The 25,160-nt window shown below is 35.6% G+C and overlaps 14 protein-coding genes across 14 annotated transcripts; 8 read left to right on the plus strand and 6 right to left on the minus strand.

The window, feature by feature from the left end:
- Positions 1-69: 69 nt before the first annotated feature.
- Positions 70-2,952, minus strand: MSH2 (mismatch repair ATPase MSH2; the record flags this gene model as incomplete). The annotated part of the gene is made up of 1 exon (XM_003956213.1): positions 70-2,952. The coding sequence occupies one exon, from the start codon at positions 2,950-2,952 to the stop codon at positions 70-72; it is 2,883 nt and encodes a 960-aa protein (XP_003956262.1).
- Positions 2,953-3,184: 232 nt separating this feature from the next.
- Positions 3,185-5,299, minus strand: SPO21 (Spo21p; the record flags this gene model as incomplete). The annotated part of the gene is made up of 1 exon (XM_003956214.1): positions 3,185-5,299. One exon carries the CDS (start codon positions 5,297-5,299, stop codon positions 3,185-3,187), a length of 2,115 nt encoding a protein of 704 aa, XP_003956263.1.
- A 153-nt stretch (positions 5,300-5,452) lies between these two features.
- On the minus strand, positions 5,453-6,415 carry YPQ1 (cationic amino acid transporter; the record flags this gene model as incomplete). The annotated part of the gene is made up of 1 exon (XM_003956215.1): positions 5,453-6,415. One exon carries the CDS (start codon positions 6,413-6,415, stop codon positions 5,453-5,455), a length of 963 nt encoding a protein of 320 aa, XP_003956264.1.
- Positions 6,416-6,813: 398 nt separating this feature from the next.
- On the minus strand, positions 6,814-7,749 carry TRM10 (tRNA (guanine(9)-N(1))-methyltransferase; the record flags this gene model as incomplete). The annotated part of the gene is made up of 1 exon (XM_003956216.1): positions 6,814-7,749. One exon carries the CDS (start codon positions 7,747-7,749, stop codon positions 6,814-6,816), a length of 936 nt encoding a protein of 311 aa, XP_003956265.1.
- A 225-nt stretch (positions 7,750-7,974) lies between these two features.
- Positions 7,975-8,940, plus strand: RFC4 (replication factor C subunit 4; the record flags this gene model as incomplete). The annotated part of the gene is made up of 1 exon (XM_003956217.1): positions 7,975-8,940. The coding sequence occupies one exon, from the start codon at positions 7,975-7,977 to the stop codon at positions 8,938-8,940; it is 966 nt and encodes a 321-aa protein (XP_003956266.1).
- Positions 8,941-9,118: 178 nt separating this feature from the next.
- On the plus strand, positions 9,119-11,260 carry HMI1 (ATP-dependent 3'-5' DNA helicase; the record flags this gene model as incomplete). The annotated part of the gene is made up of 1 exon (XM_003956218.1): positions 9,119-11,260. The coding sequence occupies one exon, from the start codon at positions 9,119-9,121 to the stop codon at positions 11,258-11,260; it is 2,142 nt and encodes a 713-aa protein (XP_003956267.1).
- A 170-nt stretch (positions 11,261-11,430) lies between these two features.
- Positions 11,431-12,453, plus strand: COQ3 (hexaprenyldihydroxybenzoate methyltransferase; the record flags this gene model as incomplete). The annotated part of the gene is made up of 1 exon (XM_003956219.1): positions 11,431-12,453. The coding sequence occupies one exon, from the start codon at positions 11,431-11,433 to the stop codon at positions 12,451-12,453; it is 1,023 nt and encodes a 340-aa protein (XP_003956268.1).
- A 129-nt stretch (positions 12,454-12,582) lies between these two features.
- WRS1 (tryptophan--tRNA ligase WRS1) lies at positions 12,583-13,902 on the plus strand (the record flags this gene model as incomplete). The annotated part of the gene is made up of 1 exon (XM_003956220.1): positions 12,583-13,902. One exon carries the CDS (start codon positions 12,583-12,585, stop codon positions 13,900-13,902), a length of 1,320 nt encoding a protein of 439 aa, XP_003956269.1.
- Positions 13,903-13,980: 78 nt separating this feature from the next.
- Positions 13,981-14,637, minus strand: KAFR0C01420 (3,4-dihydroxy-2-butanone-4-phosphate synthase; the record flags this gene model as incomplete). Its single annotated transcript, XM_003956221.1, has 1 exon — positions 13,981-14,637. The coding sequence occupies one exon, from the start codon at positions 14,635-14,637 to the stop codon at positions 13,981-13,983; it is 657 nt and encodes a 218-aa protein (XP_003956270.1).
- Positions 14,638-15,916: 1,279 nt separating this feature from the next.
- On the plus strand, positions 15,917-19,024 carry SDD3 (Sdd3p; the record flags this gene model as incomplete). The annotated part of the gene is made up of 1 exon (XM_003956222.1): positions 15,917-19,024. One exon carries the CDS (start codon positions 15,917-15,919, stop codon positions 19,022-19,024), a length of 3,108 nt encoding a protein of 1,035 aa, XP_003956271.1.
- Positions 19,025-19,178: 154 nt separating this feature from the next.
- PKH2 (serine/threonine protein kinase PKH2) lies at positions 19,179-22,466 on the minus strand (the record flags this gene model as incomplete). Its single annotated transcript, XM_003956223.1, has 1 exon — positions 19,179-22,466. One exon carries the CDS (start codon positions 22,464-22,466, stop codon positions 19,179-19,181), a length of 3,288 nt encoding a protein of 1,095 aa, XP_003956272.1.
- A 546-nt stretch (positions 22,467-23,012) lies between these two features.
- KAFR0C01450 (uncharacterized protein) lies at positions 23,013-23,642 on the plus strand (the record flags this gene model as incomplete). Its single annotated transcript, XM_003956224.1, has 1 exon — positions 23,013-23,642. The coding sequence occupies one exon, from the start codon at positions 23,013-23,015 to the stop codon at positions 23,640-23,642; it is 630 nt and encodes a 209-aa protein (XP_003956273.1).
- Positions 23,643-23,819: 177 nt separating this feature from the next.
- IZH4 (Izh4p) lies at positions 23,820-24,479 on the plus strand (the record flags this gene model as incomplete). The annotated part of the gene is made up of 1 exon (XM_003956225.1): positions 23,820-24,479. The coding sequence occupies one exon, from the start codon at positions 23,820-23,822 to the stop codon at positions 24,477-24,479; it is 660 nt and encodes a 219-aa protein (XP_003956274.1).
- Positions 24,480-24,484: 5 nt separating this feature from the next.
- TPT1 (tRNA 2'-phosphotransferase) lies at positions 24,485-25,150 on the plus strand (the record flags this gene model as incomplete). The annotated part of the gene is made up of 1 exon (XM_003956226.1): positions 24,485-25,150. The coding sequence occupies one exon, from the start codon at positions 24,485-24,487 to the stop codon at positions 25,148-25,150; it is 666 nt and encodes a 221-aa protein (XP_003956275.1).
- Between the last annotated feature and the right edge of the window lie 10 nt (positions 25,151-25,160).

A 25,160-nucleotide genomic window follows, 5' to 3' on the forward strand; every position in this document is an offset into this window, starting at 1 on the left:
ACTAAAAAATTAAATCAGAATAATAGGGCATTTTGATTGTAAGATATATTTTCAGGCTCTTATATAACTTCATAAAAGTGTACGTAAGTATTCAAGGTATCTATCATTGGTGGAAACAGCTTCTGAAGTTAATGTTTTCAATAGTTCTTGAATTTTTTCTTGGCACTGCGTATCAGAAAACCTTTCTGGATCATTCAAATCTTCTTTCTTTACATTGGCTACCCAATCTTTTAGCAATTTCTTTAGCTTCAAGTTACCGTCGTTCAACTCACTCATGGTAATCTTGGCTTTCTTCAGTTCTCCATTACTTTTTTTCAAATCCTCTAGTTCATCAGCTTTTCGTTTTGCCATCCTAATAATCTTATCAGGAAATTGAACAACCTCTGCGACATGAATACCGAATGATTGATCAGAGATACCGGGTTCAACCTTGTAGAGCAAAGTGATATCATCACTGTCATGATGACTACTTTCACTTTGTTCGATGTGAGCTACAACGTGCATATTTTTGACATTTGCTAATTTATCGGCTAGTGTAGTCAATTCATGGAAATGAGTCGCAAATAATGCAAAACATCCAATGTTTGCTGCAATATGTTCTGCTATAGCCCAAGCAAGGCCAAATCCGTCATATGTGCCAGTGCCTCTCCCAAGTTCATCTATGATAATTAAGGAGTTCTTAGTTGAGTTTTTCAGAATTGATGCGGTCTCAAGCATTTCTACCATAAATGTAGAAACACCTTTCAATTGAGAATCGCCAGCTCCCACCCTACATAAGATAGCATCAACAATTGAAATTTCAGCCTTATCACATGGAACAAAGCAACCAATTTGTGCCATTAAGGAAATCACACCAACTTGCCTTATGTAGGTCGATTTACCACCCATATTTGGTCCTGTGATAATCAAAAATTCCCCCGTACCATTTTCTAAAACAACATCATTAGCTATGAAAGTTAGCTCATCTTGCATTTCTAAAACGGGATGACGGGACCCCAATAATTTAGTCTTTCTGGTAGAGCCAAAGCCGTACATTTTAGGTCTCACGTAAGGGATTGGAGCATATGAGGAGGTGTGAGCAAATGAAGATAGAACATCTAAGTTGGCTAAAACTAACGAAAGCTTCTCAAGTACAGGGGTATAGGTTAAAGTGATATTTACGATTTCTTTTACCAATGTAGACTGTTGTTTGTCATACTCTTTTTGTAAAATTGCAGTCTCGTTAGCTATTTCTTTTAGCTCTCTAGTACTGAAAAATATACCTGCTTTAACAGTGGAAAGTTCTATGTAGTTCTTATGTTTTCGTAGCTCTTTTGCATCATTACGGGTTAACCTCATACACCAACCATGGAGATGATGATTTTCCAATTTTAGTTTTCTTTCCGGATCAAATCCCAAATCCTCTGCAGCGTCTAGGTGAATTGTTTTGATTTCATCTCGTAGACTATCTAATTTATTTCTGATTGAGGCTAGCTCCTCATTAAATTCCACCTTTATCATATAGACATTACTTTCATCATAAGCTTCTAAATCCACTGTAGTTTCCACCATTTCCTGGAGCTTCGATAATGGATCTAAATGAGATTTTAAAGGGGTAAGCCAAGTGGCGTTTATCAAAGAATTCATTTCTTCACTTATATCGGTATCTTGTACAAATGATTCTAGTAATTGGGCGATCTCTGGTACTCTTTTCGAAAACTGATATACCTTCAAGACGTCCTCTAAACCTCCCTTTTTACTTAGCTTCTTTGTGATACGACGAACATCAGGTATTAGCGGTAGAAAGTCACTTTGTAACATATTTCTTAGTTCTAACTGATCGATCAAAAATTCAACCAAGTCATGTCTCTGATTTATTAGGTTTAAGTCTGTTAAAGGTTGTTTCAACCATTCGTTTAAAAGTCTTATTCCTGCGTTTGTTTTACAGTTGTTTAAAAGCTGGAAAAGGGATTCAATCTTCCCACCTGATGATGGAGACATGCTTATAATAGAGGAAGGGCCTAATGCTTGAAGAGGTCCCTGAGGGAAAAGGTTAAGAGCTTTTATGGCGGATGCATCCAATTTCATAAATTCTTTCAAAGAATGTTCAACAAGTTCATATTTTCCAATTTGCTCCTCTTCGGTTACTAGTTGAAGGTATTTTAACAGAGCGTTACAGGCGCCCATCGATATATTAGAGTATTTTTGAGGTAAAGATAAAGCTAACTCGTCTCCTAATAATTTTACCAGATCCAGTTCTACGTCTTTTTCAGAGAATTCTGAATTCTTCAACAGACTAGCCACACAGTCACACCTTTCAATTACACTTACCAACTTTTTGAATTCGACAGCAGAATTTTCATTCGACCTTTGATCTTGAATTAAACATTCTTTGACACCTAACTGAATTAAAAAACTTTCCACATTAGAATAAACTTCATTATCTACGATGTCTAACATACCAATTTTAAAATTTGAAGTATCAATGAAAGCAACACCAATAACATTATTTCCATCTTTAGAATTCTGTTGTAGCTTCAATGATGCAATAACGATCGATTGTTCAATGTTCAAATTCATTAGTTCAGAAACTTGTTCTATATTACCTGGTGACGCACTTTTTAGTAATTTCCAGTTTTTATCGTATATTTCGACCTTGTAACCTGAGTCTAATAGACACACCTTGAGTAAATTGCTTAGAACCTGCTGTGAAATTGTAACGTATTGTGGTGGTTCATTCTTGAACCCCTTCAAAGTTATCTGATCAACATTACAGTTCTTCAACACAGACTGTGTATGATATATGTTTTCGGCAACAAATACTGCATCTGAACCTACAACCGTGTAATACTCTCCTTTGTCAACTATGCGGATTTTGGTGGATGGTTTTTCAGGTAAGGAGTTGAACCTTCTATAAAAACCTCTCTCCTCTGACACGTCAGAAAATTTCAGTTCTGGCCTTGTAGCAGACATGTAGCGTATAAACTTATTCTTAACCACCTGAATGTTTTTGAGTTGAAACAATGAGAATCCTAAATGGTTTTGTATTATATATTGGCGATGCGATATCAAACACGCGTAAAGAATTTAATAAAATTATAACGCGTAAATACCTTTCAACGTAATGATAGCCGTGTTATTTTAGGATATGTATACTGTATAAGAATATTTAAATGTGTCATTGACCTCTTGGGTTACATTTCCATCAAGAATGTATGTGTGACTCGGTTATTAAGCGTTTAGCTTTGTTTAATGAATGTGATAGAAATTGATTTCTTTCATGTTCCTCTTCCAGTGATCGCTTTAATTCGTTAACTTCTTCATTGAGAAAACTGCTTGTTTTTACAGCTGACGCATAGCTGGCTACTACTTGATCTAAAAACTTTGGCGAGGCAATTTCTTGATAAAACTTCGAAACTTGCTTTTCTATGGTATTGAGCTTTGCCTCTATTGTAAGTTTATTAGCGGAGATTATATCTGCCAAGCTATGCATACTGTTCAAGCTTTTCAAATATAAGTCGTAGTCACATATGGTGTCTTCACTGACACAATCTCTAAAGGCACACATTAATTGTGACATAAACTGTAATGACTCTGATCTGTAACAATCAATCAATTGGACCGAATATTTTAATCGTTGTATTTCCTTACGATGATCCAAGACTTTTAGCCTTTCATTATGATAAGCATCCTGTAATTTTTTATTTGTTTGTTTCAAATAATTAATTGTATCTTTATAATCTGATAAGACAACATCTTCACCATATTGTGCCAATTTTTTGGGGTCAGGGTTGATATATTCGGTTGTTTCAAAATTCTCATTGAATTGCCATTCATTGTTTCTACTATTTTTCAGCGACAGAGTCAGTTTGTGATATTCTTTTCTCAGTTGAGCATTGGAATCTTTAAGTCTTTTATTATATTCCATTAGCTGTAACTGTGACTCGACAATGGCTTCTAAACAATTAGTAATGAAAGCTAAATCATTCTTTCTAGAATCAGTGCCATTAAAATTTTCATTATATGAGCCTAATTCTTCCAATTTTTGTCTTATACTCTTAATATCATCTTTGAGTGACAATTTTTCTTTTGTTGTAGATTCAAATTCTTTCTTCAATTTCTTCACCGAACTATACAAATCCCTATTTTCATTGCTTACAAGTTCGAACTCCTTGGTTAGTTCGTCATAATCTTTTTTAATCGTTTTTACAGCTTTCTTCTTTTCAGAAGTATAAGTTTCTAAATATTCTACTTTCTTCAAAAGCTTTTTATGTTCTTTATTCTTGGCTTTGGTGTCATTTACTAGTTTTGTAGTAATATCACACAGAGGGTATCTATGCAAATTTTTTGTTGTTCTTTCATTATTCAATAAATGAAAAGCTTCGCTGAAATCTTCAAGTACTTTACTATCTTTTGCCAATAAAGCTCTGTCGTCTATGCATGTTAGTTTAGTACTAGCAGTCTCAGCCGTCGTAGATTTTTTAATTGTCGGTTGCAATTGGTTTCCGTGTTCAGTTACCATGAGTTCAGTCTTATTAACTGGATTTTGATTGATATTCCTGACAGAATGCAATAAATTGCTCGTTTCTGGGTTAGTAATATGCAAATTGCCATGATTATTCTCTCGAGTCTGTTCAATTTCCAAATATTTAAAATCTTGCAAAATTTCTGGGTTCAATATAGTGTTAAGAGATGATTTTGTGGGTTGATTTTTTTGGGTAAAGTCATTTGATTCATCATCAATTGGCGTTATGGGTGAAACGTGTTCATTATTATCAGTCTTAATGCCTGTATTCATATTGAATGAGTCGACACTTTTCAATCTTCCAATAAAATTGAAGCTTGAATCATCAAGCATACTACTATTAGTACCATTCTCAATGTCTCTGGTATAGTCATCACCTAAATCCATTTTATCACTTAAAAACTTGAATTCGTTCTCAATGGCTTCCTCATTATGTAATTTATCAAATTCCTCTTTTGCTTGAGCTGTAGCTACAAGATTGATATCATCCAAAGATGGTTCATTGGATAATAACGATTTCTTATTATCTATTGATTCGGAACTTGAATCAAAGATTTTTGTCTTTCTCTTCCATGACCAACTTTTCCTCTTTGGCTTCGCATTACTCTCAAGACTAATAGGTGAGGAGTTTCTACTGAACTTGTTAATGAATTTTCTTAAGGAGGATGTCTTGGTGTCATTCATTTCACTTCTTTCATCAGACGATGTTACTTCATTATCACTTCTAACTATCAAACTATCTGGGGTCAAAGAACGCGCGCTTTCAATTTTAAAACCATCAGTAGCTTCCAACATAGCTTTCGAACCTTATAGCTGAGTAATTAATTGAATATATTTTTCGATATTATTAAACAAATGCTGTTTATATATTACGTATTTTTTTTTGTGTCATATGGTAGAAACTCTGTCGCAATGCGACAGAGAGAGATAAATGAGACGACAAGCAGTTCAAACGGTGGAGTTGTTGCTAACGCTGCTACTGTTTTGTCCATTCTTCCTCTTTCGGTATACTCTGATACCCTTACCATACGCAAAGAATTGTACGAATATAATGAAATCTAAAACCAGAGTTCCAGAACTACCGAGTAACCACGATAAATTCAAGATTAGATACTTAATATCCATGGAAATAGTTAGGACCGATATTATGAAGGTTATATTCCCCAAACATGCAAATAAAAAGAATAAAAAGGAGATACCTTCACATGATTTCCTCTTATAATTGAGTAGAATTTGTGGGATTCTTGAACCCAGATAGAGGAAAGCACTTAGATATCCAAATAACTGAGCCAACCAATTTGTCTTCAATGGTAACGTCTTTTCTGGCGGATTTGTATGGGATGTGTGACAGTATGTAACATACCATGATATGAATCCTGCTAAGATGACAATGAAAACCACTGAACTGTCACTTAAATAATTTTGTTTTATTATCTCTTCAGCATCCTCATTTTCAATTATTTCATCAAGATTTGATGAACTTCTATCTTCGTTATTCTGTATAATGTTTGCTTGACCGTTACTTAGTAGTAAGGGTTCGTTTTCATTGAAAATATCTTGTAGTACATTTTCGTTCAGTGGGTTGGCTGGTGATAAGTGAACTGGATCGATCTTCTCCTCACTATCATACCAGAGACATTGACCTAACAATACGACATCTGCAATAGTATAATATGCAGCAAGTACAATCATTGTGGTCAGAAGATGTTGCATCATCGCTCCTAGCAGATTGAAAACGTCACCTGCCAGCCATAATACAACAAAAAGAAGCGAAAGACCATCAGATGATCTTCTGTAGAAATTTTCATATATCTGTGGGACGAACACAATCACCCAGCATGCAATAGAAATTGACCCTGCAATACCACTTATATTTTCCGGATTTAGTTCAATTGGCCTAAGGTGCATCATCGCTGCTGTATCAAGAGTACCACTTCAGGAAATAAATAATGAACTTACCTTATGTTTAAACACTTAAAAGCCTCTGAATAGATACCTCTATAGTTTATATACCGATAGCGTAGAATATTACAAAGTATATTACTCATAATGCTTATCATACGTATTTAATTTTCAATAAAGTTTTCAGGAAACATTATTCCGATGGATTGTCAATCTCTCACAGAAAAAGGAAAGATTGGCAACAAAGCCAATGGAAGAGTCAGACTTCCGTCGGTGGAAAATTGGTTCCAGCGATGGCTGCATTTCAACTTTGGTGGACAAGATTTATTGCGTGTGTTTATTTGGCCTTGCACATTGACTGCTTATTTCTTCTTCCCGCAATTATGCATTCTTTATATATGCGTATGTTATATATTGTCGTCGCTTTTCTTTGATTCAGCGTTGTTGGAAACTTCCTCTTCGTCCTCGTCGTCACTGTCGACTACAGTCATGTCCATTTTGGCAATATCGATCTTTCTTGGTGGTAGGACAGTTTCAAAAGCCTTTCTCCAGTCGTGAGTATCAAAATATTTCAGCATGATATCTACGACGTGAGTGGTTGTGAGGACTCTTCTTCCATCAATCTTGATGAATTCGTCCAATGGTAATCTCTTGGTTGCAATACCGAGTTCTTTGGCCTTGTTGTAACAAAGTAGCTTGTGCCTATTCTTATCCACTATACCACCGACAATGTAAGTCATTCCAGGTTCTAAGGTTTGCAAGTTTTCATCCGTATCAGCTGTGAGGTAGACCATTTTCAACTTATCTGTTGGTTCAGTAATCAATTCTTCATTATCGAGGAACACAAAATTTTTCCAATTTTCGTAGTTGGTATCTTTCAACCCAACAGAGAACCTTTCCTGAAGTCTCTTATTGAAACTAGTGACTTTCACATCAGCAAAGTGATTCGACCGTTTATTCGACGCATAGGCCCTTGTCAGTTGATTAGACAGACTGACAATTTCTTTATCGTTCATTAAGTCGTCAAAAGCACAGTCTATGAGAAGCTTAATCCCAGAGTCCTTTTGATTGACATTGACCCTGGGTTCTCTGACGAGTTCCTGTGGAATAGGCTCCCCACGTTCCTTGTAAGACTCGAGTAAAGTACGTCTTGTCTCCCGAGCTCTCTTACGTTTTTCACGACGTACTTCTGCATGTTTTTCTTTATTATTTTCGAATCTTATCTTCTTCCATTTCTTCTTCCACTGACTCTTCGACATACCCTCAGGGATTGGAGGAAGTTTATCTGATTCCATTTTCTTCTGAAGAGCAACATCCCCATCGTTTTCATCTGTGCCAGACATCTCTCCTACTATCTATAATGGCTTCGGGAATCTCGCAATCAGAACTCGAATGCTTCTTCTCAAGCTCATCGCAATCAAAAGTTTGACAAAATTTTTCTTATTTGACAAAATTTCAAAACACGCTTAAGGCTAAATTATTCGAAGATTTTGAAATTAAAGATCAATTTAACGTGTTTATCAGTATAATAAACTGAGAAGTGAGATAGCTAGATATCATTTACCGTTATGTCAAGGCCATCGTTAACATTAGAATTGCCATGGGTGGAGAAGTATCGTCCTCAGTTGCTCAAGGATATAGTAGGAAATGAAGAGACTATTGAAAGATTGAAACAAATTGCTCAGGATGGTAATATGCCCCATATGATCATTTCTGGGTTGCCAGGTATTGGTAAAACAACGTCAGTGCATTGTCTGGCACATGAATTACTGGGATCTCACTATTCACAGGCTGTTTTGGAGCTGAATGCCTCAGATGATAGAGGTATTGATGTTATCAGAAATCAAATCAAACATTTTGCCCAGAAGAAATTGAATCTTCCAGTAGGTAAACATAAAATTATTATACTGGATGAAGCTGATTCTATGACTGCCGGGGCTCAGCAGGCACTAAGAAGAACTATGGAGCTTTACTCGAATACAACAAGATTTGCATTTGCTTGCAATCAATCTAATAAGATTATTGAACCATTACAGAGTAGATGTGCAATTTTACGTTATTCAAAATTGAGTGATGAACAAGTCTTGAAGAGATTATTGGAAGTCATAGAATTGGAAAAAGTGGAATATACTAATGATGGTCTGGAAGCCATTATTTTCACTGCAGAAGGTGATATGAGACAAGCCATTAATAATTTACAGAGTACGGTGGCAGGTCATGGGTTGGTAAACGGAGATAATGTATTTAAAATTGTAGACTCTCCTCATCCTTTAATTGTCAGAAAGATGTTACTTTCAACTACTTTGGACGAGTCGATGAATATCTTAAGAAATGAACTATGGAATAAAGGTTACTCTTCAGTTGACATAGTGACGACCTGTTTTAGGGTGACAAAGACGTTACCACAAGTAAAAGAAGCTAAACGATTGGAAATGATAAAAGAAATTGGCTTCACTCATATGAGGATCCTCGAAGGTGTTGGTACCTACCTACAACTAGCATCAATGTTAGCCAAAATCCATAAACTAGTATGAATATAACAGTAATTAATGCATTTATAATAGTAAAAACAATATTTAAAGATTCTCTCTTGATTTTTAATTTTGGTCTGTAATAATATTTTTAGAATAATTAGAAAAAGCTGTGAAGGATTAGACGTAAATTGAAATATCTTACTTTAAAAATAACTAATTCAGTGGTGGAGAAAATGCTATGAGTTTGACACAAGCACAGGGAAGAGTTCTGCATCACCCTTTCAAGGAGAACACAACATTGAAGGTTCTAGCAGGTCCAGGATCTGGTAAGACTTTCACGCTTTTGCATAAGATTCATCATTTGATTGAAACAGAACAAATAAAACCAGATGAAATTTTAGTTTTGTCTCTAACAAATAAAGCAGTAGATAAAATCGTGGATGAACTTTTTACCACTTTTCAAGAGTTGAACAAAGATAGCAAATATTCATTTGAAGAACTGAAGGAAATTGTCGAACAAGTTGGCGTTTATACGATTCATGGTCTAGCTAACAGGGTAGTTGTGGAAAGGGAAGGATTAGTAAATATTATTGAGGAAAATGGTTGGAGAGGTTTACTCAAGTTGATATCAGAAGATTTTTGGAAGTCTAAAAATATTAATGTTGCCTCTCCACGACGTTTGCAGAAGTTGTTACAATCTTATAAACAAAATGATGATAACGACGAAGTTATTGAAAAAATTGTTAAAATTATGAATGATTGTAAAGTTCTTACAAATGATGATCTTATATCAAGGGCAACTAATCATTTAAATGAAAAGATTGAGATCAATGACGGATCGACAGTCGAAGATAGCTATGAAAATTTTACCTTAGCTATCCAAAAAAGGTACAAAGTAGTACTCATCGATGAGTTTCAGGACCTATACCCTGCATTACTGCCAATAATAAAGAAAATCGCCAAAGGTAAACAACTCATCTTGTTTGGTGATACAAATCAAAGCATTTACGAGTTTCTTGGTCATAATAAATACGTGGTAGAGTCATTAGATAAATTGAATCTGCCACATAACAACCATGTACTTTATCTTGGAGATAATTTTAGATGCACGCCAGAAATCATAAGTGCTGCTACGAAGATCTTACCATTGAATCATGATACATCCCATACAGATTTCGTCTTAAAAGAAAAAAGTGGTATTATTCCGCAGGTTTATCAAATCAAAGATCCATTAGAACAATTAGAATTTTTGGTTAAGGAAATATGTGAATTAGCATCATCTTCCGCAAAATTTTCAGATATTGCAATTCTTTCAAGGACGAATAGCCATTTACAGACCATTGCTGATCATTTGACTTTGTATGGAATCCCTTTTGAAAAATTGGCATCACAACCAGACTGGTTAAATGACGTAAGAATACAATTTATCATAGATCTCTTGAAAGTGCTAACAATGGCATATAAAGAAGCGCCAGTAATGAATCCTGACAATATCAGTACATGGAAGAGTGATTTTAGTGTAATTGTGACATTAAGCACATTGAAGGGAATTGGAACAAAGTCAATTCAAACTTTATATTCTGCTAGTACCAAGAAGGGAATATCATTATGGAAGTATATTACAGAAATTCCTACTAATCAGTGGCCTTCTTCAATCCCATTCAGGGGCAAAATAGAGAACTACGCCAAGGTTTTATATAAATATCTGGAGGCAGGAGAAGTGTGGTCGCTAGATGCACCAATAGCACTGATTGAATACGTTAGTGGTATCGCGAGTCAACTAGATTATGCGCCGTTTCAGTTCAAATCTATTAAGGAGATGACTGAGTTCAAAATACATTTAGAAGAAATGTTCAAAATCATGAAGTTATGTACTTTCAATAAACCGACCGATCTAAGCCTGGTTGAGTGGTTCTTAGAAACGTACTTTGACCAAAGTTCGCTATATCATCATGCAAAACTAGCATGCGAATCCGAGGGAGCTGGTGTAGTGAAACTATCTACAATACACTCTTCAAAAGGACTTGAGTTTCCCATAACTTTTTTGATGAGTCCAGCCCTTCAAAAATTCCCAATGGATGATAATACTTTATATGTCGGTATGACACGGGCAAGAAATTTACTATACATGATCAACATCAATCATTCAAGGATACAACAACCATTTACCCTGAATAAAAATAGGGCACATCTGCTATCAAATAAAAGCTTCTGGAACTACTACAATAATGATTTAAATAGAGGAGATTCTTTCAAATATTCCCTCGAAACCAACTTGTATAACTATGGCAGATTGCAAAACAAATTTGGGTTTTCAAGAAGTTACTCGACTCTCTGTGGACCTATAGTTAGGATATGTAGCAAATATTTACCTCGTTGATAGAAGTACTCTTTTTTTTTTTGCACTACTCTTTCTATCTACTGCACTGACTGTCGATTATTTCATATTTCGGGGCCTTCTTAAGAATAAAAATATATTTAATATCCTTAAGTTGGTGATGCCGAAAGGAGCCAGGATCAATACAAGCTGAAATATAAACGGTACAATCCATGCTCCAACTACATTCTTTACCTAGAATCGGTAGTACAATTCAAGTGTTAAAAAGGTTTCCTCATGTGGCAATCCCTGTAAGAAGCAAGGTAACTGATGCAACTCCGGATGAAATACTACATTTCCAGCAATTGGCACCAACCTGGTGGGACACAAATGGTTCTCAAAGGGTATTGCATATGATGAATGTGGCAAGGCTTCACTTTATTAGAAGAGTGTTAAACAAGCAGATCACTATTAAAGATAGTGACACTTATATACCCGGGTTTGATTATAAGCAATTTTTTCCATACGACGTGTCTCATGCTGTGGAAGAAGAATGGGATGATAAGGTTAGAGAGCAACTTGACAATTTGGCACTTAATGTCCTCGATGTTGGGTGTGGCGGTGGTATTTTGGCTGAGTCAATGGGGAGGATGCCATTTGTCAATCATGTTCAAGGCATCGACTTGACTGAAGATGTTATTAAGGTTGCAAAGGAGCATGCTAGACTGGACCCAAATTTAAACGGTAAAGTAAGCTATGATACGTTAGCGGTTGAAGATGTGAAGGGTAAATATGACATTGTCACTTGTTTTGAAATGTTAGAGCACGTTGATAGACCTGGAGACATCCTGAAGCATGTGTGGTCAAGATTGAAGCCTGAAGGTGTCTTATTTCTGAGTACCATCAACCGAGAGCCAATTTCATGGCTAGTCAACATTTTTGTCGCTGAAAATATATTGAAGATGGTTCCGAAGGGAACTCATCATATTTCAAAATTCGTAAATTCATCAGAAATCCTCGAATGGTTCGAGAAGAGACAGAGACACAAATTCAAAGTACTAGATCTCAAAGGCAGTGCATTTGTACCAACGAGAGGTTGGGTAGAACATGATTATCCAAGAATAGGAAACTACTTCATGGCCATCAAAAAACGGGTTAGCAAGCCATGTCATCTATATAAAAACTGTTCTTTACATAAAACGCATATATTCCAAAATTATTTAGTGACAGGATGTATAATGACACATTTTAGATGAGTCTTCTGAAAAATTTTTCGAATGGTCCCGGCAGCATCGCGATGTGCGAAGCTTTAAATAAATTAATTATTTTCATCAAGCAGCTTAATTAACATTGAAATGTATGAAACCGAGGTGGTTATTACTAAAATGAGCGACTCTGCTGTTGAAAAGGTTACCAAGGAACTCTCTGAGCTCGATGCAAAAGATGCTGCTGCCACTAGCGGTCAAGAACAAGTTGTTACACCATGGGATGTCGCTGGTGCTGTCGATGAGCAAGGTGTTGCACAATCTATTGATTATGAAAAGTTGATTACACAGTTCGGCACCAAACCAGTTAACCAAGAAACTCTAGAAAGATTTGAAAGAGTCACTGGTCACAAACCACATCATTTTATGCGTAAGGGCTATTTCTTCTCTGAACGTGATTTCAATAAGATTTTAGATCTCTATCAACAAGGTAAGCCATTTTTCTTATATACTGGTAGAGGTCCATCAAGTGATTCCATGCACATGGGTCATATGATTCCTTTTGTTTTCACTAAATGGTTGCAAGATGTATTCGATGTTCCATTAGTTATTGAATTGACTGATGATGAAAAGTTCTTATTCAAGCATAAATTAACCATTGCTGATGTAAAAAAGTTTGCTATTGAGAATGCTAAGGATATTGTAGCCGTTGGTTTCAACCCTGAAAACACTTTCATCTTTTCTGATTTACAATATATGGGTAGCGGTTTCTATGAAACCGTTGTTCGTGTTTCAAGACAGATTACTGGTTCTACAGCAAAGGCTGTTTTTGGTTTCAATGATTCTGATTGTATTGGTAAATTCCATTTTGCATCCATCCAAATTGCTTCTGCTTTCCCAAGCTCTTTCCCAGATGTCCTTGGCTTGCCAGACAAGACACAATGTTTGATTCCATGTGCCATTGATCAAGATCCATATTTCAGAGTGTGCAGAGACGTTGCAGAAAAGCTAAAGTTTGCTAAACCAGCTTTATTGCATTCCAAGTTCTTCCCAGCTTTACAAGGGTCTACCACTAAGATGTCTGCATCCGACGACAGTTCTGCCATTTTTATGACTGATACACCAAAACAAATCCAAAAGAAAATTAACAAATATGCGTTCAGCGGGGGTCAAGTTTCTATTGATTTACACAGGCAGTTAGGCGGTAACCCAGATGTTGATGTTGCATATCAATATTTGGCTTTCTTCAAAGATGATGACGAATTTTTGAAAGAATGTTATGATAAGTATAAATCTGGTGAGTTATTATCGGGTGAAATGAAGAAATTATGTATTGAAGTATTACAAGAATTTGTTAAGGCATTCCAAGATCGTAGAAAACAAGTTGACGAAGAATTACTAGAAAAATTCATGAAGCCACACAAGTTAGTTTGGGGTCAAAAGGAAAGATTAGTTCCAGTAAAGCCAAAGGAACCAAAGAAAGATTCTAAAAAGAAATAATTTTTCTAAATAATACATTAATATTTATAAATTTTATAATGAATAAAAATGCTTTTTTGTAAAATGAAGGCGAAGAAATCATAAAGTTATGTTTTCATCTTTTAAGAATGAAACTAATTCTTGCATGTTAACTAATGGGATATTGTGTTTTTTACCAAATTCTACACAGTCATTTAATCTCATCATGGATCCATCGTTATCTTTGACTAATTCACCGATAGCAGCAACAGGCTTCAAACCAGCTAACTTGCAGAAATCAACAGAGGCTTCAGTATGACCTCTTCTTGTCATTACACCGCCATCAGCGGCTCTCAATGGGCAGATATGGCCAGGTTTCAAGAAATCCTTAGGACCAGAAGCAGGATTTGCAAGTTCTCTGCAAGTCAATGCTCTATCGTGTGCAGAAATACCTGTGGTTGTGCCATTAGCGACGTCCACTGTGATAGTATAAGCTGTACCATGTCTCTCGTCATCGTAAGAAGCACATTTCAGATTATTTCTCATCAAGGGTAAATCTAATCTGTCTGCATAGTCATTAGTCATTGGAGCACAAATATACCCGGAGGAATAACGTACTAAGAAAGCCATGTCTTCAGTTCTCATATTTTCAGCAGCAGCAATTAAGTCACCTTCATTTTCACGACTTTCGTCATCCATCACAATGATAAATTTATTCTGGGAGAAATGTTTAATTGCATCTGGAATAGGAAGAAAAACTTGTGATTCTGACGTCATTTCGCTCAATATATATAGCTATGTACTAATATTTGAATTGGCGAGAACTATAACTAACTTTCTGGATGATACTCCCATGCCTACCTTATATATACCTAGTTTTTTTTGTCAGTCCTCCGTCTGAATTCCCTATTATGAAAAATGTATACATCGTTCACACGTGAATTATACTTTGTAATCTTCAGAGAGGCATCAAATGGGTGTGCAACATGTCACTAGAATGCCGATTTTAATTGGAAATATTTAATTTACTTATGTTAATTTAAGAAGCCGCATAGTCGCTCATTCCTAAGATTCGTGGCCAAGTGAGAATACCGACTGAATTTCTATATCATTCGTAATGGGCTTCTGTCAGCAAGAACATCTGACCACGTCGAGAGCGCGTTCCTGAATTACAGGAACCTGAAACAAGCGTAAAGGGTTAACTAATCAAACGCGTATCTTCCTTCGAGATTTCGATTTCCCTGGAAGTTCGACGGATAAACGGAGAAAACAATAGTCGAAGTTTGAGCGGAGATTTGTATATTTCGTATCATTATCTCCGTTTCTTTTAATAAGGGACGGTGTTAGGAGATAAGTGACCTGAAAAATTATAATTCAACGGGCACGTGATATAACCCTAACTACAAAATATAGGGTGTAACAGTCGGGTAATATCTTCTGTTGAGCCGTGCTTTTCAAATTTCAGGCAGAAGAAAATTTCGTCTATTTAAACCTCGAATGCGCATCAACAAAAATTTTCATTCGATGAGATATATTGTTTTATTTGTGGGAGTATTGCTACAAATAACTCAAGAGCATGCTATATTTACCTGGCAGCCAAATTGGATGATGCAATTACTCTAGTTGTATAAGCTCATTATAAGGATTTCAAGTTCAGTTGAATGCATCCATATAATGGCATCTTTTTTTCAAATGATGATATAAAATACGAATTTTTAGACGTTAGACTTCTGAAAGATGTTGACCCATCTTAAGGAAGATAACCGTATAGATATCTGATCCTTTTACCCATTTTTAGCCTCGTATTCTTTAATCTTGACCATACAATTCTGGATATATTTATAGATAAGCGTAGTATTAATCTAAAACACAGTCACTAGTCTATCTCTTATCTTTTATCTTACCATAGCTATTTCCTGTATATACCATAATCATTACATTGAATGCTTCTGTTCTTCTTAATCGAATCTTGAAAAAAGCAAGAATATAGAAATTTTCACTATATTAAAAACAATACAATATAAGAAGGAAAGTAGACTACGTACACAAAAGGACAATGGTGTTCAATAAGTTAGTTTCATTCCAATTGGACTATGCTCCTCAGTATCAGATCACAAAGTACATTTCAGAAAGAACAAAATTACAACTGGTTCATGTAAATCATAAATCATCACCTTTAGTGCAAGGATATTTTGCTGTTGCCACCGAGTGTCCCACTGATTCAGGAACTCCTCACACTTTGGAACATCTTATCTTTATGGGTTCTCAGAAGCATCATTATAAGGGTCTCTTAGATACGGCCGGTAATCTATGTATGTCATCAACTAATGCCTGGACTGCCACGGATCAGACAGTTTACACCCTGACGACGGCTGGATGGAAAGGTTTCCAAAAATTGTTACCTGCCTATTTAGACCATATTTTGAATCCAACTTTGACAGATGCAGCTTGTATGACCGAAGTTTATCACATTGATCCAGAAGATTTGACAGATAAGGGTGTGGTTTATAGTGAAATGGAAGCCATTGAATCACAAAGTTGGTTTGTAACGATGTTAGAGAAGCAAAGGTTACTATTTCCCCAAGGATCTGGCTATAGATCTGAAACTGGGGGCTTAACCAATAATTTAAGGAAGCTCACAAACGAGGAAATCAAGAGCTTCCACAAAAGTCAATATTCTTCCCATAATTTATGTATTATTGTGTGTGGTAATGTGCCAGAAGATGAATTACTCGCAACTGTACAGGAATTTGATGACTCAATAAAAGAAATGAAAACTACCAGACAAAGACCATTTGTTGACACAAAGGAATCTCAGATTCCAAAATCAAGAAATGAAATCGTCGAATCCACCGTTGAATTCCCAGAATTAGATGAATCGCAAGGTGAAATACTATTTTCTTGGATTGGTGAATCATATATGGATCATAAGAATGATTTGGCAGTGTCAATGCTACTTGATTACTTTACAGAAACTGCTCTTGCGCCATTTGTAAAGCAGTTGGTTGAAATTGACGATCCTATGGCTAACTCAGTGGATTATTGGACAGATGATTTCATGCGAACGATTGTTAACTTAGGAATTCACGGTGTTCCAACTGAAAAATTGGATCAAACCAAGGCAAAGGCACTTGAAATTTTAAAAACTCACAGGATGGATTTAACTAGAATGAAGCAAGTTATCGATAACAGCAAGTGGGAGTACGTTTTGAGATGTGAAAAGAATGGTGATAGTACTTTATCACAAGCTGCTATTACGGATTTCATCTATGGTAAAGAAGATGGCTCGTCATTAGTCTCATCCATTAAAACTTTAAATGATTTCGATGATATAATGGCTTGGAACATCGAACAATGGAATGAGCTCTTATCTAAAATTCTTATTGAGAATAAACCAGTTATTGTACTCGGAAAACCAAGTTCCTCATTATATGAAAATTTAGACGAGGAAAAGGCAAAATTAATTAAAAAGAGAAAAGAAGAATTCACTGCCGACACTAAGGCAGAATTATTAGAGGCGTTATCTAAGGCAAAGATTCATAACGATAAGCCTATCCCAACAGAATTGCTTGCTAAATTCGAAATTGAGGATCCATCAAAAAGTGTTGAATTTATAAAAACTGAGAACGTTTGTCTAACCTCTCTTGTAGAAAATACCTCTATTAGTGCCTTGAACAAGAAACTTATCGAAGCCAAACCTACAAATTTTCCTTTCTCTCTTCACCTGGAACATTTTCCATCTCAATTTATAGAATTACACTGTCTTTTAAATTCTACTCAAATTAAGGATACCACTTTATTACCATACTACCATATACTTGATGAATTATTTTCTATGCCAATGAAGGATGAAAATACAGGGGAAGTTATTTCATATGAAGATGTGGTATCACAATTAAAGTCAGAAACTGTGGATTCACAAATCAGTCTTGGTTTGCAGGGTCAAGCTCCCGATTTGATTGATATTAGAATTAGATGTAAATCAGATAACTACTCTCAAGCTGTTAAATGGATTGAGCACTGCTTATTCGATATGATATTCGATGAGAAGCGTGTTTCTGTTTTGTTAGAAAACTACCTTAATTCCATAGTTGAATTGAAAAGAGAAGGTGATATTATGTTGGAATCAATAACAAGCAGGAATTTATATACCGAAAGAAGTGTTAAAAAGTCAGTGGATCCTTTATTTGTTGAAAAGCTATGTGAAGATATTTTAGATGATATTGAAGACGGAAAATTCAAATCGAAGATTTTACCAAGATTGGAGACTATGAGAGACCAACTAAAAGAAAGCTTTACTAGGCTACAATTTTTGGTGTTGGGTGATATACACAAGATCAGTAGTAATTTCTATAAGCCTTGGGAGGGTTTTATTACACGTTACGCTAATGTCATTCCAGCTGGATATCAGGTGAAGGCAGTTCCTCCAATTCCAAGGCCTTTACTTGCAGTTTCAAATTTGTGCAAGTCACCAGCTTCAAAAGCCTTTATTATCACGACACCTGCCTCAGAGTCCTCTTATATGAATGTTCTTACTCCTGTCAAGTTTGATTTGAATTACGATCATCCAGATTATGCAGCAGTCTCTTTGGCATCAGAATATTTGCAATGTGTGGAAGGTCCATTCTGGAAAGGTATTCGTGGCCAAGGTTTTGCCTATGGCGCTAACATGCGCAGATTAACAGAGATCAATTCTTGGGGTTTTAATATTTACAGGGGGGCTGACATTATCAAGTGTTATCAAACAGCCAGGGAAATTGTTAAAAGCTACTCGGATGGAACTGTGAAATTCGACCAACAGTTGATAGCGGGTGCCGTTAGCAGTATTATCAACCGAATTGCTACTATTGAAAATGGTTACTTTGCATCTGGTATTTCAAATTTTGTTGATGACATTTTACTACAAAGAGGCAGGAATTTCAATGAGAAGTTTTTGAAAAGTTTGGATGAGGTTACTGCTGACGATTTAAGAAATGCAATTCAAAAATACCTAGTCAACCTGTTTGTTCCAGAGAGGAGTGTGGTTTTCATAAGTTGTCACCCAAGTAGGCTAGAATCGACAAAAGAATTTTTGGAAAGTGAGGACTTCGAAGTTGAAGTGGAAGAATTAGAAGATGACGAGGAAGACCAATCTGATAACGAATCTGAAAATCAATCTTCATGACCTTAAAAGCAATAATCTGAAATCCCTACCAAAACAAGAAAATTCCAAAATGCTTAAAGAAAGTTGATTTATAGGATTGAAACTTTAAATTGCGAATATATATGTATCTGTAAATTATTTTGTGTAAAAAAAAATAAATGTCTAAGTACCGACGTTATTTCCTCGAGTTAATTTTGGAAAAGCCGCCAGACTTACTAGCGTTGTTATTATTTTTACTACTTCCACTTAAGCCTAACCCTAGAATACTCGAAGCAGTGGTACTTGGTAATCCATTAATTAATTTAGATGATGCCGGTATAGGATAAATAGGTTTTTTGAATGATTTTTCTTTTGAGTGAACATATGAATCGAAGATCCTACTAGTTCTGTTAGACTTCGATGTATTTATAGATTTTGAAAATGAAGTAAGCTTTGGTGTTGGCAATATTGGTGATACAGGAGGCGAGGAAGCTTCTCTAAGCGTTGACGGACTATTTTGCTTAGCACTAGAAGGGTAATCCCTAGGTGTTGTGGGGGCTGATAGGGGTTGGTGGTGTGCATGAGATGATCTTGGCTTATTCTTTTTTCCGAGTCTTATACTTTTTCGCAAAACAGTAAACCATGAATCAGCACCAGTTTTTTCTTCGTTGCTAACTGAACCAAAAGAGTCAAATAAAAGGAAAGATTTGTATGGGGTCTGTAGTACAATTAAATCATTTTCCTTTCTGAACATCGAAATCTCCTTGATGTTGAGTCCACTGTGGCATAGGTCAATATCATAATATAGATCAAATGTCCTGTCATTCTCCGCGTTAATTTTTCTTTTCAGTAGAATTAACAAACGACCAAACGTAGTGATGACAACCATTCTCTTGTTGAAAGTTTCTTGAGCATGCTGATTTTGAGTACTAAATTCAGCTTGTTTTGTATGATGGAATAGCTTCTTGAATTTATCAGAAAATACTGTGTTATTGTTATTGATGTTAGCAACTGAACCGTCGCTGTGAAATTTCTCTTCAAGGGTTTGACTGTTAAGGTCGTCATCATAACATAAACTAGTAAAGTCCCCATTGTACGTCTTGTAGTCCTCAGATATATGCTCATAGTTAATTACGTTCATTTTGTAAAAATCGGTTTCAGATGAGTGCGAATCTGATCTGAACCCTGTTATGTCACCACCGTTTCTTGCAACTTGTGATAAAAGTGTTGACCTCACCGTACTGAAAGGTTGTGGGTCGATCAGATATCTATTGCATTTATTTATTCTCTTTTCCAACAGAGTATTTTCGATAGAGCAGAGATTGAATTCATGATATATCAGAATGTTTTCGTTGGCCACCAAGAAAGGTACGAATTCCCTTTCGGTTTCATCCAATGAAGTAGGAGTTATTAAGCTTGAAGCTGCTGTCGCACTTGGTACAATTACACTTCCAGTTGAAGTGATATTAGAATTTGAGTTTGAGTTTGGGTCGTTCCTAGAGTCAGACTCACTACTTCGTTTTGGCAACGGTGGAAGATCAGTAACGACACGTCTCTTTATATTCAAATTGCCAGTTGAGCGATTACTAGCTGTCTTTTGTTGAAAGTAATCATTGACTAATGGAGAAGGAGGAGTTGATGCATTGCTAGTATTGACATTTGGTGATTTGCTTGTTGTAATATGTTTCAAATGAGGTTTTGGAATACTTGATGCAGATGAAACATTGGAGTTCGAAGAAGATGGTGTAGTATTTGTATTCGGATGATTTTTTTTATTTAGAGCAGCACTTGCAGCTACGGTAGCTCCTGATACATTTACGCTTGATACAGATCGATTGCTACCAAACTTCTCACGCCTACTGTTGATATTTCTCCTTGCGTTCTCCAAGATAGCTGCTGTTCTCTCATCAGGTGGTCTCTTGACGTAGTCGGTGGCTTGGTTGCTGTCAGTGTTTGCCGTATCTTGATTCCCCGTGGTAGAGGCTTTTGAAGAGGTTGTACTCCCCGTAGAAGTAATTTGGTGGGTTTTTTTCAATTGATTATAGGTGACATTATTGCGTTTATTGAGTTCAGGGATTGGTTGCATTGATTTTGCACTAATTTTGAAGCCAGATATTTCAGGTACGGGATCTGACCAAACAGAACCGTTCTGAAAGTTTTTCTCCCTAAAGAAATGATGCTTTTCAATTTGCGAAATTGATGGTCTTTGATTCAAATCTTTTACTAGAATTTTTTTTACAAGATCTCTAATAATCAGTGGGAACCCTGCCGTAAAAGCATATTGTACTTTCATCACTTTCTGGAAAGTTAGGTACTCGTTAGTTGCTTTGAAGGGAGGTTTGCCCGCGATCATTTGATATAGTATACAGCCAAATGCCCAGACATCACATCGATAGTCAACAAAACTGTCGTTCAATAATTCTGGCGCGACATATTCAGCGGTTCCAACAAAAGACTTTGATCTTGTCAAAAGATCAAACTTATTGTTAGTACTTGAATCCAAAATTTTGGCTGTACCGAAATCTGTTAATTTGATCTTAAACTCTTTGTCTAATAGAATATTTTCAGGTTTGATATCTCTGTGAATTATACCATTTGTGTGTAAATAATCTATTGCATCAATAACTTGAGCACTATAGTAACAAGCCACAGTTTCATTTAAAGATCCATATTTTTTCATGAGAGACAGGAAATCCCCGTTAGGACAATATTCCAAAAGAAAATACAAACTTGACTCATCTTGAAATGTAAAGAAAAGTTTAACTATCATTTTTGAGTTATTGATCCTTTGTAATGCATTTTTCTCGATATTAACGTATTTCACCTTCTTTTGTTTTATTAGATACTCTTTGTTCAAGACTTTAACTGCATATTGTTTTTTGGAATCAATAGAAGTAGCTAACATAACAGTAGAATAAGCACCATCCCCTAACATTTCACCAAACTTGAAATCTTTGATGCCCTTTTTGATGATTTTTTTCGTTTTCTCGCCAGTCTTCGGATCAGTCACTTCTTTAACAATTTTTGCTGCACCTTTTTCAGCCCATTCTTCATTTTTCTTCTTCATACTAGGATCCAGCGACATACCATGATAGTTGTCAAGATCTGAAGAGACAGAATCATCATGAGTAGTATCACTGATATCTTCAATCGAATCATCACGACGATGCTTTTTTTCTTTTATCTCCCATCCTTGTTCTCCTCGTTCTTCCACTTCTTTATCATTTGATTCAGGTTTTTTCTGTTTCCTATTAAAATCCTCTATAAAATTATCAGTATCGGTTAAAGCCTTTGATACAGTTGGATTTGACTTCGAAATAAATAGGTCATACATATTTCGATTCGAAGATGACCTTCTTTGGAAGTCCGTTGGGCTGATATTACCATCATCACCAGGCGATGCCATATTATTCAGCCTGTACTTATCGCTTGGTAAAAGGGGCCTCGATGTGGGAGACAATTCTTCTTCGACAAAATGTACCATCCTTTTAGATAACCATAGAAATACTGATCATAAACGTTAGTCTACGTTTAAATGCGTGAATTTAATGACGAGGAGTTAACCTTGATAACTTCTTGTAATGATTTTCAGTACTGGAATGACTTTGTTCTGTACCTTTTAATATGCTATGAGAAAAAGGGTCCAAAAAATGCTATCTTAATCTCACTAATAATATGTATATGTCTAGGTAAACTCACAAAGGAAGGGTTTGCAGGTCAATACTCGAAACTTTTATGCAGGGCAGGAAGACTATTAGATTGACATGTTTTCTTTTAATATCCTTTCGTATAACGTCGGAAGCGATGCGTCGGGTAATGTCTAACAGTATATATAGCACATGTTACCACTATGCGAATGCAATATGGAGTGGGTAACATATTGTGGCATGATTCAATCGAGTGATCTTTTGTGAACTCATCATGTCGAATTTGTCTGGCTGATTTACCTCGTTATGTGTGTCTCTCTTGTTGCACGTGCGTTGTGCAGTCGATGTTTTGCATTGTGACACAAACGTACCTGACGTGCTGAATGTCAAAAACTGAGGTTACGTTGATAGGTTACGCTGTTGATGTGCTTCGAGAGTATAGCTGTATGTATAAATTCAGCTATAACATAATCGGTAATAGAATCCTTCTGCAGGATAAGGACATAGGTACTTATTTGAGTTATAAGAAACTATTAACTTCAATAAAAAATGTTTATTCAAGTAACACAAGCAGCATAGAGAGTCTGTTGAGCGCTGATAATGACGACATCAGTACTCTAAATGATGATGTTGGTAAGACGTATAGTAACAATCATTCGTTGCTGACGTCTTTGTTTATGAAAAAGATGCTGCCAGTTACATTTGATACGTTTGTGCTAGATCATTTGATTGAGATGTGTACTGTTGAAAATCATCCATATTTTGAGGGACAATTCAGTAGTATCAGAAAGCCAAGGCTAATTGAAAAAATATGCCAACGATTCAGAGATAAATTATATAGTTTAAGAAGCACGTATCACTACGATGAAGCGACGACGCTGTCAGCAAATACTTCTAGCACGGTATTTTCAACAAGATACAGAAGAAGAGAGGAAACTCCGATGACTACTTTTGGTTCAACAAATGTATTCAATCTTTTTGATGATGCACACGGCTGTCGTGGTGATCAGTAGAAATTTCTTGTATGTACAAAAGCCCACTTTTTTTAATGTTCTAATTCTCAACAATTCAACAATGAACCTGTTCAAAAGTAATAAAAGTTGATATGTATATATATACATAGGGAGAGTGTCCATTGTGGATGCTCGAGCATATTATCCGATGGAAGCACAATTGTCAAGTCATAGAACATGAGCACATACACCATAACCAAACAGATCCCCAGCGCAGGTACTATTACTGTCAAGAATAACACTGAGAACCGAAGTGAAACTTTATCAGGGACACAGAATCATGGTCTGATGTATGTAAACACTGCTTTCACCATACTGTACCTCTTCCTTCTAGTTTTCTTCACCGACGTCTATCTGATCTCGAGATACAAGAGTGTCATGACCATGACCGATTATATTATCATCAACGTGTATATCGCCATCTGTTTGAAATTTTCAATATTAAATTTGTTGAAAAAGGAAAAGAAGATAATGAAAAATTTAAACAATTTGCAAATAATTTCAATCGTCTCATTATTGTATTATATCTATTACGATAATATATTTTATTTCAAAGTACTATCATTATTAATATTCTGCATAAATTTGTTGATTCAGTCCATATCCATCGACCAAGTTAACTTATCGACTTCGATAACGATAATTTATTTTTTACCATTAGTATCAAATAATAGGGTAGATTCAAACTTATTAACATTGGAAATTCTACTTAACTGTGTTACATTAAGCTTAAATTTCAGTAACTCTAAATTGGTCGTAAAAAATTTCGTCATTAATTCTACGAATTTACTTCATTTATTGGTGATTATCAGATCATTTACCAAGATTCATAATTAGTTAAAATGGATAAGAGAGATGTGCATATTTCAAAATCGTTATCTTATCTACTAAGACATGGCGCTTTAAAAGAAAATTTACTCGTAGACAACAACGGTTACGTTCCAGTAATACAATTGTTAAGCCATAATAGATTGAAGACACATAAAACGACAATACAGGATTTGGAAAGAGTCGTAGCGAACAATGATAAACAGCGCTTCAAATTCAATGAAGCTCATGATATGCTTGCGGCAGTACAGGGCCATTCAATAGAAATTACTCCAGATTCAACTACCTTGACACCGATTAAAAATTTGGAACAGCTACCGAATGCACTGATCCACGGGACGAATTTAAAGAATTTGGGTCTGATACTAGAAAGTGGTGGTATCAAGAAAATGGATAGGTTGCACATCCATTTGTCGCCAGGCATAGTAGGTGTTGACAAAGAAGTAATAAGTGGTATGAGAAAAAATTCAACTGTGTTGATTTATCTTCGGTTGGGCGATGATCTAATAAAGAATTTACACCTCTACAAATCATTGAATAACGTCTATTTATGTAGTGATACTATACCTTTAAAAGACTTTGATAGAATTGTGATTAGAAAGGTCACAAATTTGGAAGCTAAGTACGGGAAAACACTTGAGCTTTTAAATAAATTTGAAATTACGTATCAAATAGAATAAATGTGATTCT

The sequence above is a fragment of the Kazachstania africana genome, chromosome 3, assembly GCF_000304475.1.
Source record: "Kazachstania africana CBS 2517 chromosome 3, complete genome".
Classification (NCBI taxonomy): Eukaryota; Fungi; Ascomycota; class Saccharomycetes; order Saccharomycetales; family Saccharomycetaceae; genus Kazachstania; species Kazachstania africana.